This window comes from Euwallacea similis, chromosome 28 (genome assembly GCF_039881205.1).
Source record: "Euwallacea similis isolate ESF13 chromosome 28, ESF131.1, whole genome shotgun sequence".
NCBI lineage: Eukaryota > Metazoa > Arthropoda > Insecta > Coleoptera > Curculionidae > Euwallacea > Euwallacea similis.
In genome coordinates, this window is record NC_089636.1 from 1,119,551 (window position 1) to 1,134,115 (window position 14,565).

Below are 14,565 nucleotides of genomic sequence, written 5' to 3' on the forward strand. Positions count from 1 at the left end.
CTTCTCATGTCATAACCCATAAAACCTTTCATGTCATAATCCGAATGAGTTCTCACGCCATTAGTAGAATTATGCCATTACACCAATTCTCATGCTATAACTAGAACCACTTCTCATGTTATGTCCAGCAATCTTTTTAAAAAAATAACCAAATCGTTGCAAAAAAATAAGCCTGACGAATATCTCAATTCCTAAATTGGCTCCTACAGACTTACCCAGTATTTGCACGATTACGTTTAAAGTTTAAACAAATTATGAGATGTTTTCTATTAATAGACATTCCGTAAATTGTAAGTGAAGTCTTGTAAATAAATAATTGACCTTGTCGCATCGCAAAAATTAAATCGTCGAAGCGGAATTTAACATGCAACACTTTTGTGAAAGGGCGATGAGTAGTCTTAAATCTAAAATTTTGGGCTGCTTCACGTCTACTGGACATCACGAACCGGTTCTCTGAGGTCCTTTTTTGTAGAAGAGATGGTATAGTTGCTAGATCTTTCTCATTATCGATTTATTTTGATGCTGGAAAAACAATATCGTAACAAAAGCATGAGACGTTCAGAATAGAGGTCATCGACATTTAAATGTATATTCAGTCTTTGGTTTTATTTCATTCTTATAGCCGCTTTGTTGCAGCAACGCCTTTGGAAATGATCGGGCTTTGATGAAGTCATTTCGTGCCAGAGCTTTATTCAGTGCTCTAAGACGTTTAGGATTTCATTAAAACTCACGTTTTAATTGCTTCATTCCTTATTATTGAATGCTGTTTCAATGAAAATTGAGCAACAGGCATACGTTCAAGTTGAAGGGGTTTTCTAGAGTTTTGGCTTTCGCCATGATCAATCTATTTTAAAATTCTATGTCTGGGCGTAGTAGAAAAAATAACGAGTTTTTGTTCATAGTTGCAACGTTCTTAGACACACTGGAAAAGGGGTTTAGAAAGCCCTAATTGCGGCCTATTGGACAATTCTCTTTTGAAGGCAGCATGCTTGTATGGGCATTCCCACGTTTTTTGATGTTTGAATATATCAGAATGTGAACAAAGGGTAATTGTTTCTGACAAAAAACCTGTGGATTTCGAGGTTCTGTTTTCGCCTTCTGACCTCTTTTTCCGGGATGAATGAGAATTGTGTACTTTGATAAATGAGCTCTTGAAGATTAAGCTTCATAAATAACAATTATGCATACATCATTAAAAGAAACCCGTGACGTATTTTCTTATTGTTTCTAATTTGCTTTGCCGGTCCCAGTTGATCTTCAACAATAGATAAACTCGTATGTTCGCGTTTCGTGCTTTCGTCATTGATATTTCAATGAATTAAATTATGTTGATGCCTATTTCTGCTCGCTAACGGGGTGTTTATTAAATTAATACCGTAATCACTTGCAGCTAGCACCTACGAACCTAACATAATCGATAAACGACCGCAGTAATTTTTCCTTCAAAGTAAATAGTCCCTGTCCCTGTGTTTTCCGAATATATTCTTTTATGAAAGCAAAGCGTTTTATTACTATGTAGTTAACGCTATGTTTGAACCCTTAGCCCTTGTTTAAAACATGTTTAAACCAATAGTTTTTCAAACCTGTTGGTTTAAACAACATAACAGGTTTGAAAAACTGTTGGGTTAAACATGTTTTAAACAACACAACACAACAAGCTTGAAAAACGGTTGGTTTAAACATGTTTTAAACAACACAACATGTTTGAAAAACTGTTGGTTTAAACACGTTTTAAACAACACAACACAACAAGCTTGAAAAACTGTTGGTTTAAACATGTTTTAAACAAAATAACAGGTTTAAAAAATTGTTGGTTTAAACATGTTTTAAACAACACAACACAACAAGCTTGAAAAACTGTTGGTTTAAACATGTTTTAAACAAAATAACAGGTTTAAAAAATTGTTGGTTTAAACATGTTTTAAACAACACAACACAACAAGCTTGAAAAACGGTTGGTTTAAACATGTTTTAAACAACACAACATGTTTGAAAAACTGTTGGGTTAAACATGTTTTAAACAACACAACACAACAAGCTTGAAAAACTGTTGGTTTAAACATGTTTTAAACAAAATAACCCTGATATCCTCAATATTAGATAATAAAAACAAACACATACCATATCGAACGACTGATACCGTACCGATTTGAATTACAAATAGAAAATTACTATTAGGCAGCAATCCGCCATGATCTTCCACAATTAAGAGTCGGTTCTTGTTTGGTTTAGCGAATACCAATTGGGCAATTGCATGTTGTAAATTTAATTGGTATCGTTTACAAGAAGGGAACTTCTTTATTTATGCGCTGAGGCTCGTTTTATAGCCGTCCTGTTAACTGACGAGGTATCGAAGGCGTTGTATCTACTAAACGTGTCGATTTTGGTGGCCTAATACCGTTAAAATGAGTTAAACAAATTACGATAAGATGCGAAACTGCTAATAAACACTCGTAAAATATCTGGGTCTACGAAGGTATAAAATGGAAATGGTTGTCATTTAATGTTAGTGTGGGATTGATTGCCAATGGGGGTCGTTAACCTTCTTTTTAGATGGTACAAAATTGTGCCTGCTCTACCCAGCATTGTCCATTTTTTCCCGATAGTAATTAATATCTAATATCCGCAAAACTATCATACTGGCATAAATACCGATATAGTATGTCTTGTGGTGTGACTTCCAAATCCCTGGCGGATTAGTAGTTTAATGGGATTGCGTGTTGATAACCTATAAAAGGAGGGGTCAGTATAGCTATACGGTTACAGCCAGCTTTAATTCGTCTAATTAACCCAGTTTATGTCATCGCCCTTTTGGGTGCCATGATACTAATACATTAGCATTTTAAACACATACAGATGCGAGCAAAAAAATAGCGTCACTTACTTTTCGTTCATTTGTTTAATAATTAGGAAAAACCCAAGTGAGGTAAGGAAGTTTTGACGTTTGAATTAGCTCCAGGTAGGTTTCTAAGTATATCCAGAGAAGTTTTCATCCTTATAAAAGCTTTGAGTAATTTATAAATTAAATATTTCGGTTGAACTGTTTTTTTTGCTGTAAAACACTCTTGAAGTTTGTAAAGTGAATTTTGTCGAAATTTTTGAAATTTTCTTAACATTTTTTTGGTAAGTACTCTACTATTCTTTGAACTAATCTTCGGTACTTAATAGTGTAATTTTCTTAGTACCTATTATAAAAAATGGGTCGTGGCAAGCATTGTACGCCTTCACAAAGAAAGTTAATTCGAAAGTTGAAAAACGAAGGATATTCGTTAAGAGCAATTTCCAAAATTATTGGATGTTTTTTAAAAACGGTTCAAAATGCAATGAAGGACCTTCCGGAACAAGAAAATAGAGGAAGGCCGAGGAAAACCACCCCAAACGCAGATCGAATCATAATTAGAACATCGAAGCGGAATCCATTTATGAGTGCTCAAGGGATTCTTACAGAAATTAATTTGAATGTGAGCATGTGGACAGTTCGCAAAAGGTTACGCGAACAAAATTTAGTTGCTAGAAGCCCGCGTCAAGTGCCCTTGTTAAAAGACAGGATAAAATTTGCTCGAGATCGCCTAAAATGGACTGGGGAAGAAGATCAGAAAAAATGGCGCAACATACTGTGGAGCGATGAAAGTAAAATTATGCTTTATTCTTCAGACCATTCTGGACTAGTTAGGAGGCCCCCAGGTACTGCCTACGACCCTAAGTACACGAAAAAGACAATTAAGCATGGAGGTGGAAACATTACGATCTGGGGATGTTTTTCGTGGAATGGTGTTGCCCCCCTTGTGAAAATCGATGGGATTTTAACAAAAGAGTTATATTTGGGAATTATGGTGGACCACATGCTTCCGTATGCTGAGGACAATATGCCTATTCGATGGGTTTATCAACAGGACAACGATCCTAAGCATACAGCGAAGATTGTTAAAAACTGGTTCACCGAAAGTTCCATCAATGTTATAAGTTGGCCCGCACAATCTCCAGATCTGAATCCAATCGAAAACCTTTGGCAATACCTTAAACAGCAGGTTAAGGCCCGAAAACCGACAAATTTAAAAGATTTGTGGGCCATCACTCAAGAAGAATGGTATCGGATTCCTGTAGAGTACTGTCAACGACTGATCGCCTCTATGCCTAATCGTTGTCAAGCAGTTTTAAATGCAAAAGGGCATACAATCAAATATTGAATGTACATTTTTATAAATACACTAAAAAAAGTAGAATTATTTGTTGTAAATTTAATTTAAAGTATGAAGTAGAGAACCTTAATTTCCAAATAAAGCAGTTTTTGTGTTTTCTTCTAACTTTCCTTAATATTTTCTTTAATATACGACAGACCGACGTCAAATTACTTGTAGATAGTTCTTAAAAGTGTTCAAAGAACGTGTTGTATTTATAATTTCAATAATCTCAACTGGGAGAAAAATATTCTACTTGAAGCTGCAAGCGCATAGGTGACGCTATTTTTTTGCTCGCATCTGTATGTGTGTTTAAAAGGGCGTGGCCATGGGAACGATTGTTAGTGATTTTAGTTGCAATTACTAAAAATGTTTCTAAAACTGTTAAAGAATTTTGTAAAAAAATCCTGTTCAAAATGTGACGCAGTTTTGTTTCTCCCTGTAGAACGCTTTGATGTAAATATTAAGCATTGAGATAAAATCGTAAGAGTTTTTTGAGTAGAGTATTTACAAAAGATGTTGGGCGTGTGTACTTTTGTGATACCTTTAGTTAGATAATGCATGCGTTTGTTTACCTTCATTATTAATTTGTGATAACAGACGTTGAGAACCATTTATGTAAGAAAAGGGCTATCTAACCGTAATTTTTTCGCAACTATAAAGGTTACACATGTTTATTTCACTTTTTGCAATCATTTTGCAAATAATTCTGGCAAATATTATGAAACGTTCTTAAATAACTCTTATTACAAAAATAATCGAAGAATGGAAATTGCAGAAATTCTTATTAATTAATTAATAGGGAATCCTAAAACTTCCTCAGTAATTATAAGGAGACATTCTTGTCGTATTTCCACACACTGTTTCTGTTTATTGGCTTCATCAGGCGTGCATGAGTACAAAAAGGCACACGTCACATTACGCACGTTCGAAGATATACGCGCGGTGCAAGAACGGGCAGTGTAACCTGGAAAGGCAGTGTAATCTGGAACGAAGTAATTCTTGATAATTCCCAATATTTTTAGTAAATTCTGTATAATTCTCCAAAATTGTTATAATAATTTCAAATACTGTCTATTGTTTTTCCCCTCGAAACGTCCCTCCGCAAATTCAAAAAATATCGATTTAATAGGAATTTTGGAAGGAATTATTTGACTTGAGAGAGTAAATAACTGCATTTTAAATAATCTGTTGAAAAATCTGTTTTTAACCAGACCGACCAATGGTGTGACAGTAAAAATCAAATTGTAGGCGTAATTAATTGAACCTTTATTTTTACTATCAACGATCGTTATATAAACCCGACAGACGATAGACTAACTCTAGATTTTTAGACCACTCTTATCGCTAAGCCAGAAAAGGGGAAAAACACTAACCTAAGCAATAATCATGTTTAGGCCGATCGTTCTTTGAGGTATTGATAGCATTGCGTCATATATCTGTGAATAGGAATTTGTTGTTGAGTTTTGGACTGAACATTCCAACGTAATCTATAGTCTATTCAGAACACCAATAAGCACAAATTTTTACTAACAGGGTGAGTCGCCAAAATTTGAAAAGGCAATGGACGGTTCTCATAGTAAACAGGCAATTTTTGCAATTTAAGGTCGTGCTTACCCTAGACCCTTAAGAAACACAATAGGTCATGAAATTTAAACAATAGTGGTGCGGATGAAATGTAGTACCAGTGGCAGAGATTAAGAAGGGTGCAGCTTGAAATTAAACAATTTTTTTTTAATTTCTCGTAATGTTTATTTAAATATAAATATTTAAAATAACAACGCGACATAGTACAACAGAAAAAATTTACACTTATAAAAAATTTGCTATTGTGGAAAATAAAAATAGAACAATGGGGACAAAAATGTGGGAAAAAAAAGAAGAAATACAAATTTGAAAGCATTTAGTTCAGATTGTCCCACAAATCGTCGTCGTCCTGTGGATTTCTTTGGAGGAGCTACACTTCCATTGTTCCGTCCTTGCAGAAGCCTGTACACTGTCCTTTCACTAACTCCTGTCATGTGAGAACATTTTGTCACTAAACTTCTAACGGTGTCCTGTGGCGATTGATGAACTAGTGCATCATGTACATTGAGCACGATAGATTTTGCTTTCACATCTAACGCACCTTTACACTTAACTGGCATGAAAGATGACATTTTCACTTAAAATTTTTAACTGTATTCGCTTTAACTTCAACTCCGTACAAGGATGACACAGATACTGTTAATACAGGTATATTTCAAATTCGTTTTAAAAAGGCGAAACGACACTGGTTTATTGGGGTTTTAGGGCTTTCGGCCCTTAGTTGTGCCCGCCAAACATTTCCAAATAGACTATCAGTTCAGGAGTCTGAGAATTAATTAGGATTTTTGGTAATAAATTTGCACAATTCTTTGTCTTTAAGTTCAAGTCCAGGAGCCTCGCTACAATTCGCAGTCTTCACGCTCGTCTATGGATATAAAACCAATAGCCGTTGCACCAATGATTCCGTGAAATAACACATTGTTTGTATAGACTGGAGATAGTGTCGAAGCATTATGCTCGACCGTTGATTAGTTTCCGAGAGATAATTATTCGTTTTGCATCAAAGGTCAATGGCTTCAAATAATCCACATATGTGCCTTTAAAAAACCATTACTTCTCAAGATTCTAGGCCAACAATACTGTAAATATAATTTGCCGAGAATATTGACCTGGACGGTCGCATGGTTCCCTACGTAGTTTTGCTGGAAATGCGTATTTGTAGGGGTTGAAACCCCCTCTTTGACCTGAGCCGTCGACCTCCACCTGTTGGTGCAAAACCCATTTCCGAAGGATCGATAGTCCAGTCGCGTCGAGCCTTGGCGCCTGAAGTCTTGAATAAAATAGAGCTTGAGGCCAGGACAAAGAAAACCTATTAAAATACAGTTTCTAGAAATTAGGCAGGGGGAGAGATTCTGTTAGAAACGTGTGTGTAAGTTGAGCTATAGAGTTGGCAATTTTTCTAGCGAGGCATGTCCTATCTTTGGTGCGAATTTGGTTCACTCTGTACATCAACTTAATAGTAATACAAGGCCTAACGCCGGTGCCTTTCAAATCTAAATAAAACCAGCGCTCCATTTTGGCCTGGTAACCACACCAACACAATCAGCCTTAACAGGGGACCTTCCTTTTTCAAAGTCACGGTATTTTTAATTCACTCCTGTTTATTGCAAGTGTTGTGTTGCGTTTTAAAAATAACCTCTGGAATTCGTTTTTTTCCCCTTTTTTAATGCTGAAATTCCAACTTCAATAAACCCACATTTCGGTGCAATTATTAGTCGTTTTGCGAATCCCGCAATCAGCCAACCATGCGTTTTGTCGCCCAGCCATGAACAAAGGACATGTCTCTCAGAGTACACATTTTATATAATTTAACACTCACCCAAGCTTGAGAATAATCGAGGTTTAACCATCAAACCAGTGACTAATAGGTTAACAGTAGTGTGTTGTTCTGTGACCTCCGATTGCTTTTGCTCTTTAAGGCACTAGCCCGCATTGAAGCACTGTTTGACTTCGCTTCGCAGCATAGCGATAACCGTTATAACACGGTTAGAAATTATCTCTGATCAATATGACTTCAAAGATTTTGATTGTTTACGTGTAAAGATGAATTCGTTTTGGCCACCCGGTTTCAGGCACTAGGGCGCATTTGGTCGGGGCAGCAGGGCGTAGCAGAGTAACCGGGCCTCCACCACAACCTCTGCCATTAGCGAAATTAGTTCCAACTGGCCCAATTCACTCCACCATAAAAATTCCCTCTTTTTACTTTTTTTTTCCCCGCGTCACTTCTTCGAAATTGTTTGTGCAAACCAGCGAGAAGAAAAAAATCTGCATAAGTAAATAATTTTTGCTTATTCATTCGTAAACGTTGTTTCAGATCGGCTAAATCCGAATCACAATGACAGACACGAGCACGGCGGATGAGCTGCCGCCGCAGACCAATGGCATAGTGGACAATGGTCTACTGGACGAAGAAGAAAGGGCCCGAATGCGTCCCGCTGACATCGACGCCGACGTGCGTGAAATGGAACGAAGAAAGAGGGTCGAGCTAATTATGAACAGCAAGTTGTTTCGAGAGGTAATCAGAATTTCAATCAACGCTACAACTAGAACATTCTTTCACACAAATCATTACTGTTGCTTGGTGTGGATCTCTCCTTGAACTGACGATGTCAATCAACACAAGACATATTGACGTCATGGTCTATAGGTCTAAAATCTTGTACCTAGTTACATCCAACTTATCAAAAACTTGCTTCACCGTGCAAAGCGGGTGTTTTTCCCGGTATGAGCACAGCAGGGAATTTGATGAAAGTTGGAATAACTTATTTTAGTTTTTCATAATAACTCAGAAACTAAAAATCATTTGGCAACATTGTTTTCAGTTCTTAGAAGAGTATGAAATTTGGCACATTTTTTCTAATTTAATCGACCCAGTAACTCTTGCCGTGTAAGAGATCGCAATCGTAACACATCGAATTTGGAACACCCTGTATATACGATTTTTTGCAAGCTCTGCGATTTAGCACAAAATTAAGTTATTTATTGAATGTTTCAGGAACTTGAGAGGATCATTGAGACCCAGTTACGAGACGGCTCAGGCACCACTGGTTTATTACAACAAATCTCGGATATGGTCGGAGTGAACAAGCAGGCAGGAAACGTTTTCAAGAGCTCTAATTGCGTGGTACCAATTAATGATATACGAGGTAAAGAAAAACAGGTTTTTATTCTTTTTGGTTTTGGAGAATTCTCTAGGAGATTTTTTTAATAAAAATTTAAAAAAACCCACTTGCTATGAGATAAATTATAATGAAAAACGTCTTGGCAGACGCCAGATCGGTGCTGGGTTCAGTTTTTAAACTGGTATCATCTCCTAGATGTTACCTACCAAAGTTAAATTTCGCTGTAATGATGAGCTTTTTCACTTCCATAAGATTCATGTAAATAAATCATAAATCATCTTCTAAGGTCCAGGTTTTTGCGTGGGCCGAAACAATAGCTTTAAACTTAATCAACAAAGAAAGGTATTCGAGTCGAGAACAGACGCGAGAAAGTCCTGGCACTTGATCTCATTAATGTAGTGAGTCACGGTTATGTAATGCTTTAAGCAAATAATAACTTAACTCATGTACTTTAGAGCATATTTAATATTGAGTACTCGATTGACTATCGTTATATCGCATCACACGCAAGATTGAGTAACATATCCATTCCTATTTCGAGTCTCCTTCAATCTCTGGTATCAACTCAATAGCTGATCCCAATGGATCGGGCTTTGGTCCGGATTATCTTCAAAATGCATGTGGAAAAGAACTTTGTAATTGTAGAAAAGATGCAGCATTGGAAAAGGCGGCGAAACCACGACCTAAGTTGAAAAAATTAAACATCTCTTTGGAATTATCCATGAAATTCGTCTACAAAAGGACGATACAATGGAAGGCACGTCACCTTGAAGAAAGTAGAAAAATGATTATGCTTTTTGAAGCGATGTCCTGCAATGTGACGCGAGTTAGATAAAATAGCATTTCTTAATTTAATAAAATAAAATAAAAAAACTCACTCCACTCGTACCGCAAAATCATACTCGTTACAAAATTATGCATTTCCTAACTGGCTTAACATTAAAATGTCTAGTAGTGACTTAAGCTTATTTGTTTTCTTGAAGAATTTAGACCACTGGCGCTGACGTTCGTGGACTTAACTATCTAAAATATTCGAAAACAAGTGGAAAATATTAATGTCGCACTTAAAAACATGCGCCCAATGGAACGCTGGAAATCAATTTGCGTTGATACGAATGGAATTATTTATCCATCTATGGGGGCTGTTAGTTTATTTCCCATTGTATAAAAATTATAAATCTGCTGTTTAAGTCCAATTTGCTGTATGATTTTAACCTCAATGTCAAGCCTTGCCACTTCACAATGGCCTTAATCGGCCATTTCCTAAGTCTGCTTTCATTCATGTACTATTTGTGTTGGTTCATTTGTGCAATCAATTGTGGACGCTTGCAGTTTCTGCCTGGAGAGAAAAAAATAATTGATTTATGTTTTATAATCGGGCGATTACAACCAGGGCTTACAACACCGCGTTCATGTAAACATGATGTAACAACTTTTTCGATTATGTTGGAGAATGTTCGAAGTCACAGTCAGAATTAGTCTGCTAGAATTTTTTTTATTGCTTTAATTAGGTATCGAGTCCATGGGCTATGGCAAAGGGGAGAAAATCCTGAGATGCAAATTAGCTGCGGTATTCAGGCTCATCGACCTCTACGGCTGGACGCAAAGCGCTAACACTCTGATCACTGCCCGATTGAACCAGGAAGATGAGCAATTTTTGGTTAACCCCTACGGCATGCTATTCCACGAAATAACCGCCTCAAGTCTAATTAAAGTTGGCATGCAGGTAGAACACTAACGTGAGTAATAGGAACAATTGCTAGAATCATTTTTCAATTTTAGGGCAATGTTCTCGAGCAAGGAACGATGAATTTTTCAGTAAATGTGACGGCATTTTCGCTCCATGCAGCGGTCCACGCAGCTCGTCCGGACCTGCGCTGCATCATCCATGTTCACACTCCGTCCGTGGTCGCGATTTCTGCACTTAAGCACGGTCTTCTCCCTCTAAGCCAGGAGAGCGTGGTAGTGGGAGAAGCGAGCACGTACTCGTATTTGGGTGGTCTGTTAGATGCTGACGAGAAAGATAAACTGGCTAGAAATTTGGGACCCATCAATAAGGTGCTGTTGCTGTCTAATCAAGGCAAGTGGTCTTGAATGAAATGTGTTTTACCTTTAGGAGATGTTGACACTGACATGCTACATTGTTTTTTACCACCTTTTCATAGGAAAACTACTATTTTGTCATACATCACTAAGGTTATAAAAAATAAACTTTCTATATGTTTTCTTGACCATTAAGGTGCTCTTTGCTGTGGTGAAACCATCGAAGAAGCGTTCTACAACGCCAGAAATACCATCCTCGCTTCCGAGTCGCAGCTCAAGCTTCTTCCATTAGGTGTAGACAATTTAGTGTTACTCAACGACGAAGCTCGAAAGAAGATTTACGATGCCGCCCACAAAGCACCGGAAAGCACCCCAAGGTAATAATAATGTGGCGAATCGAGAGAATTGCTTAACACATTAATATATCAGGCCTGACCAACCTTCCATCCTGGAAGGGAAGGTGGAACGAAAATGGAGAGTGGGAGGGACGGAATTCGAGGCGCTCATGCGTATGTTGGACAATGCAGGGTTCCGGACCGGTTACATTTATCGACATCCATTAGTCAAGGGAGAGCCACCTAAGCCGAGAAATGACGTGGAGGTACCACCCGCGGTTTCTTCTCTTGGATATTTGTTGGAGGAAGAGGAGTTGTATAGGCAAGGGTAAGTTTGTCCTTAACTATGTGCTATATGCTTTTCAAAGTTTTTCTATCAATCCAGCAAGTTCCAAAGAGGAAATAAAGCGTCTTTGTGTTAATTAGCATCGGAGATGAATTAAAAACCTCTTCTTAACTTCCCTACACTCAATATAGGGAAGTGATTCAATTCCGGTTCTATCCTAACCAATCCAACAATTCTTCACTTCCTATAATGTGCACTATTTTATTTATTTATGTCGTATTCGCTTTTTTCGATTTCAGGTTTTGGAAAAAGTTGGAAGGTGGTAGAAAAGGCCATGACCGAAGCCGTTGGCTCAACTCACCAAATGTGTACCAGAAAGTTGAGATTTTAGAGACGGGAACTCCGGACCCAAAGAAAATTACTAAGGTAGAGGTTATTAAATTCGAAGATAAGTAGCTTTTAGGAGCAGGTTTTGTAGTTGGTTTTAAGGTTAAGCGATTTGGTAGTTTTAATGGAAGACTTTGCTTCATTTCTTAGTTGCAAGCAAAGTTTAATAATTATAATGCGGGATTATTTTCACTTTAACTCATTCCAACCAAAGCGCTCTATCCAAGAGAGCTCTGATCATTCCATGCGTTAGAGTGTGAAGTGTTGTATTTATTACTATTTATATTAAATCTCTATATACTCATATTTAGCAAAAATATTAGCTTATTGGAGTTTGCAATGTTGCGAAACATCATATTCTAGTCCTCCGAGAAGCGTTTATCTATATTTAAGTGATATATAACTTTATTGCTTGTGCAAAATAAATATGTATTCGAACAAAATTCGTTTATGTGCTCGAAAAAGGCATATTTTGATTAATTTCATTCATTAGTTATTATATATTTACACCCTTTTGATTTAAAGAATTTGCTATAGCTCCAAAATATTTAATCTAATATATTTACATTTTATAATACATTTTTTAATTATTGTACAGGGTGTTCTTCGTAAGTAGGACTTTGTCATATCTCTTTAGTGAAAATATACAAGATGGCTGAAAAAAATTGGTAAAACTGCAACTTACGTTTTTCAAATTCTCAATATTTTAGAAATTGTCAATAGTGGTATATGCTTCATATTAATTAATGATAACAGCTTATAGTATGCAAAATTTAAGGCAAAAATATTGAAGGTGTCACTTCCTTGATGTCTTTTGCTAAAAGAGATTGTGGAAAAATCCCGCTTAGGTGAATCATCGAGTATAATACACCGTTTTCTAACCTTTCTTTTTCCATCATACTCCTCTTGAATGAATACTATGTTAATGAGAAATTATAAAAAGTGTGTCCGTAGTGCGGTGCCTTTGTCACTCTTCCTCTTTTTTTCCTCCATCACCCCATGCGATTCAACGGCAAAGCCAGTATATTGGAGCCTTACTGACATAGCACAAATTACCGGCACACCTTTTTATAAGAACTTCTCATTGTAAAATTGCGCGTCTGAAAAGCGATTTCTGCTATTGCTTTATACCTGATATGCTGGTTTTGCCGTTTCAGTGGGTCGCCGAAGGCTCGCCCAGTCATTCCAGTACCCCCGTGAGAATCGAGGACGTGTTACAGTTTGTGCCGAAGGGTACCAACCCCAAGGAATTTAAACAAAAACAACAACAGGTACGTAAATGACTTCTGCACACGTGAGAGATTAAATATAAGACCATCTGTAGAACTATTGAAATAAACGATCACCTCTTCGGAATTAGTTGTTTTATGCATGCGCAAAATTAGTTTAAACTTTGATTAAAATCATTTATTAACGATTTAAACTTAGATCAAAGACTACAGAAGGGCGGACAAGATATCAGCAGGTCCTCAGTCGCACATCCTCGAAGGCGTCACGTGGGAAGAAGCGCGTAAAATGCAGGACGCGGCTGTTACTCAAACAGGTATGAAATCGAGGGGCAAATTAAAAACAATGCTTGAGCGTGCTCACACACGCTCAATTGAATTCATCAAATTTATATTCAATCGGAACCATTTCTGAATTTGTCCTTTACTCGTGCTGCTAAAGCTATATTTACAATTAACGGGTCCATAGGTGATCAAGTGGTATTGATGGGGGCAGCCTCTAAAGGAATCATTCAGAGGGGTCATCAGCACAACGCCACCGTGTATAAGAGTCCGTATGCCAAAAATCCGTTTGATTGTGTGACCGACGAGGAACTGGAAGACTATAAGAAGGTGGTTGAGAAGAAGGCGAAAGGGGAATGTAGGTTTTATTGACTGATTTAATTCTCTTTTAAATTTTCGTTTTATTGTTCTCAGACGACACAGATTACAGTGAATCGGAAGGATTGTCTTCAGCTCAAATTAATAAACGCTTAGATAACTTCCATCTCAGGTCCCCTACGTCGGTTACAAGTGAAACGGAGGAGGAAAGTAGAGACGGTACGTAGAACAGATTATTGTTAATTTTAGTTGTAAAATAGCTTGTAATCATAAAAAAATCTCATAGTAGGTAGTTTAAACCGTAGACGTAGGCCGTTGATTAAGCCATTTCCGAAATTTTTTTTTATCTAAAACATGCTTCTGATATTTTATGTCTTTTTGAGGATTTATTAATGATCACCATAATTAAGAGTTTTCCAAAAGCGGGATTTTTGAGCGCCTGTATCTCGGTAATGAAGTGTTTCTGCTAGTAAAGACGACGACCTAATAGAGCGACCGTAATGTGGCAATACTTTGAAATGTATATTACTGTCTTGCCTAGCGCTACTTAAAAATCTATTAATGTAAAATGTAGCTTATCCAAGTTTAAAGCATTTACAGAACTTTAGTCGAATGTCTTCATAAAAATTAAAAAGCTGTAAAAAGAGGAAATGAGCACTGAAAATTCTAAAATTCTGATCGAATAGGTCAAAATACGGAATTACGGCTTATTCTTAAATTATTTTGTGTGTCTAGGAAATGTAAAACAAGGATGTGAAATCATTCGTTACCATCGACAATAAGCTCGATGTTTCACGCAAA

The 14,565-nt window shown here is 37.0% G+C and overlaps 2 protein-coding genes across 3 annotated transcripts in view; one reads left to right on the plus strand and one right to left on the minus strand.

Annotated features, from left to right (window-relative positions):
• MED28 (mediator complex subunit 28) overlaps window positions 1-14,565 on the minus strand; it is a 71,258-nt gene that overhangs the window by 38,423 nt on the left and 18,270 nt on the right. The window lies entirely within an intron of this gene.
• The window catches only part of hts (adducin 1-like protein hts), a 28,750-nt gene that overhangs the window by 7,067 nt on the left and 7,118 nt on the right, over window positions 1-14,565 (plus strand). For both annotated transcript variants that reach the window (XM_066403187.1, XM_066403188.1), the window contains exons 2-12: window positions 8,080-8,280; window positions 8,761-8,911; window positions 10,399-10,613; window positions 10,670-10,967; window positions 11,127-11,307; window positions 11,360-11,593; window positions 11,851-11,977; window positions 13,096-13,209; window positions 13,367-13,481; window positions 13,634-13,804; window positions 13,861-13,983. In XM_066403187.1, the coding sequence (XP_066259284.1) occupies window positions 8,101-8,280; window positions 8,761-8,911; window positions 10,399-10,613; window positions 10,670-10,967; window positions 11,127-11,307; window positions 11,360-11,593; window positions 11,851-11,977; window positions 13,096-13,209; window positions 13,367-13,481; window positions 13,634-13,804; window positions 13,861-13,983 (1,909 nt within the window). In that variant the 5' untranslated portion in view covers window positions 8,080-8,100. The remainder of the gene's footprint in view (window positions 1-8,079; window positions 8,281-8,760; window positions 8,912-10,398; window positions 10,614-10,669; window positions 10,968-11,126; window positions 11,308-11,359; window positions 11,594-11,850; window positions 11,978-13,095; window positions 13,210-13,366; window positions 13,482-13,633; window positions 13,805-13,860; window positions 13,984-14,565) is intronic.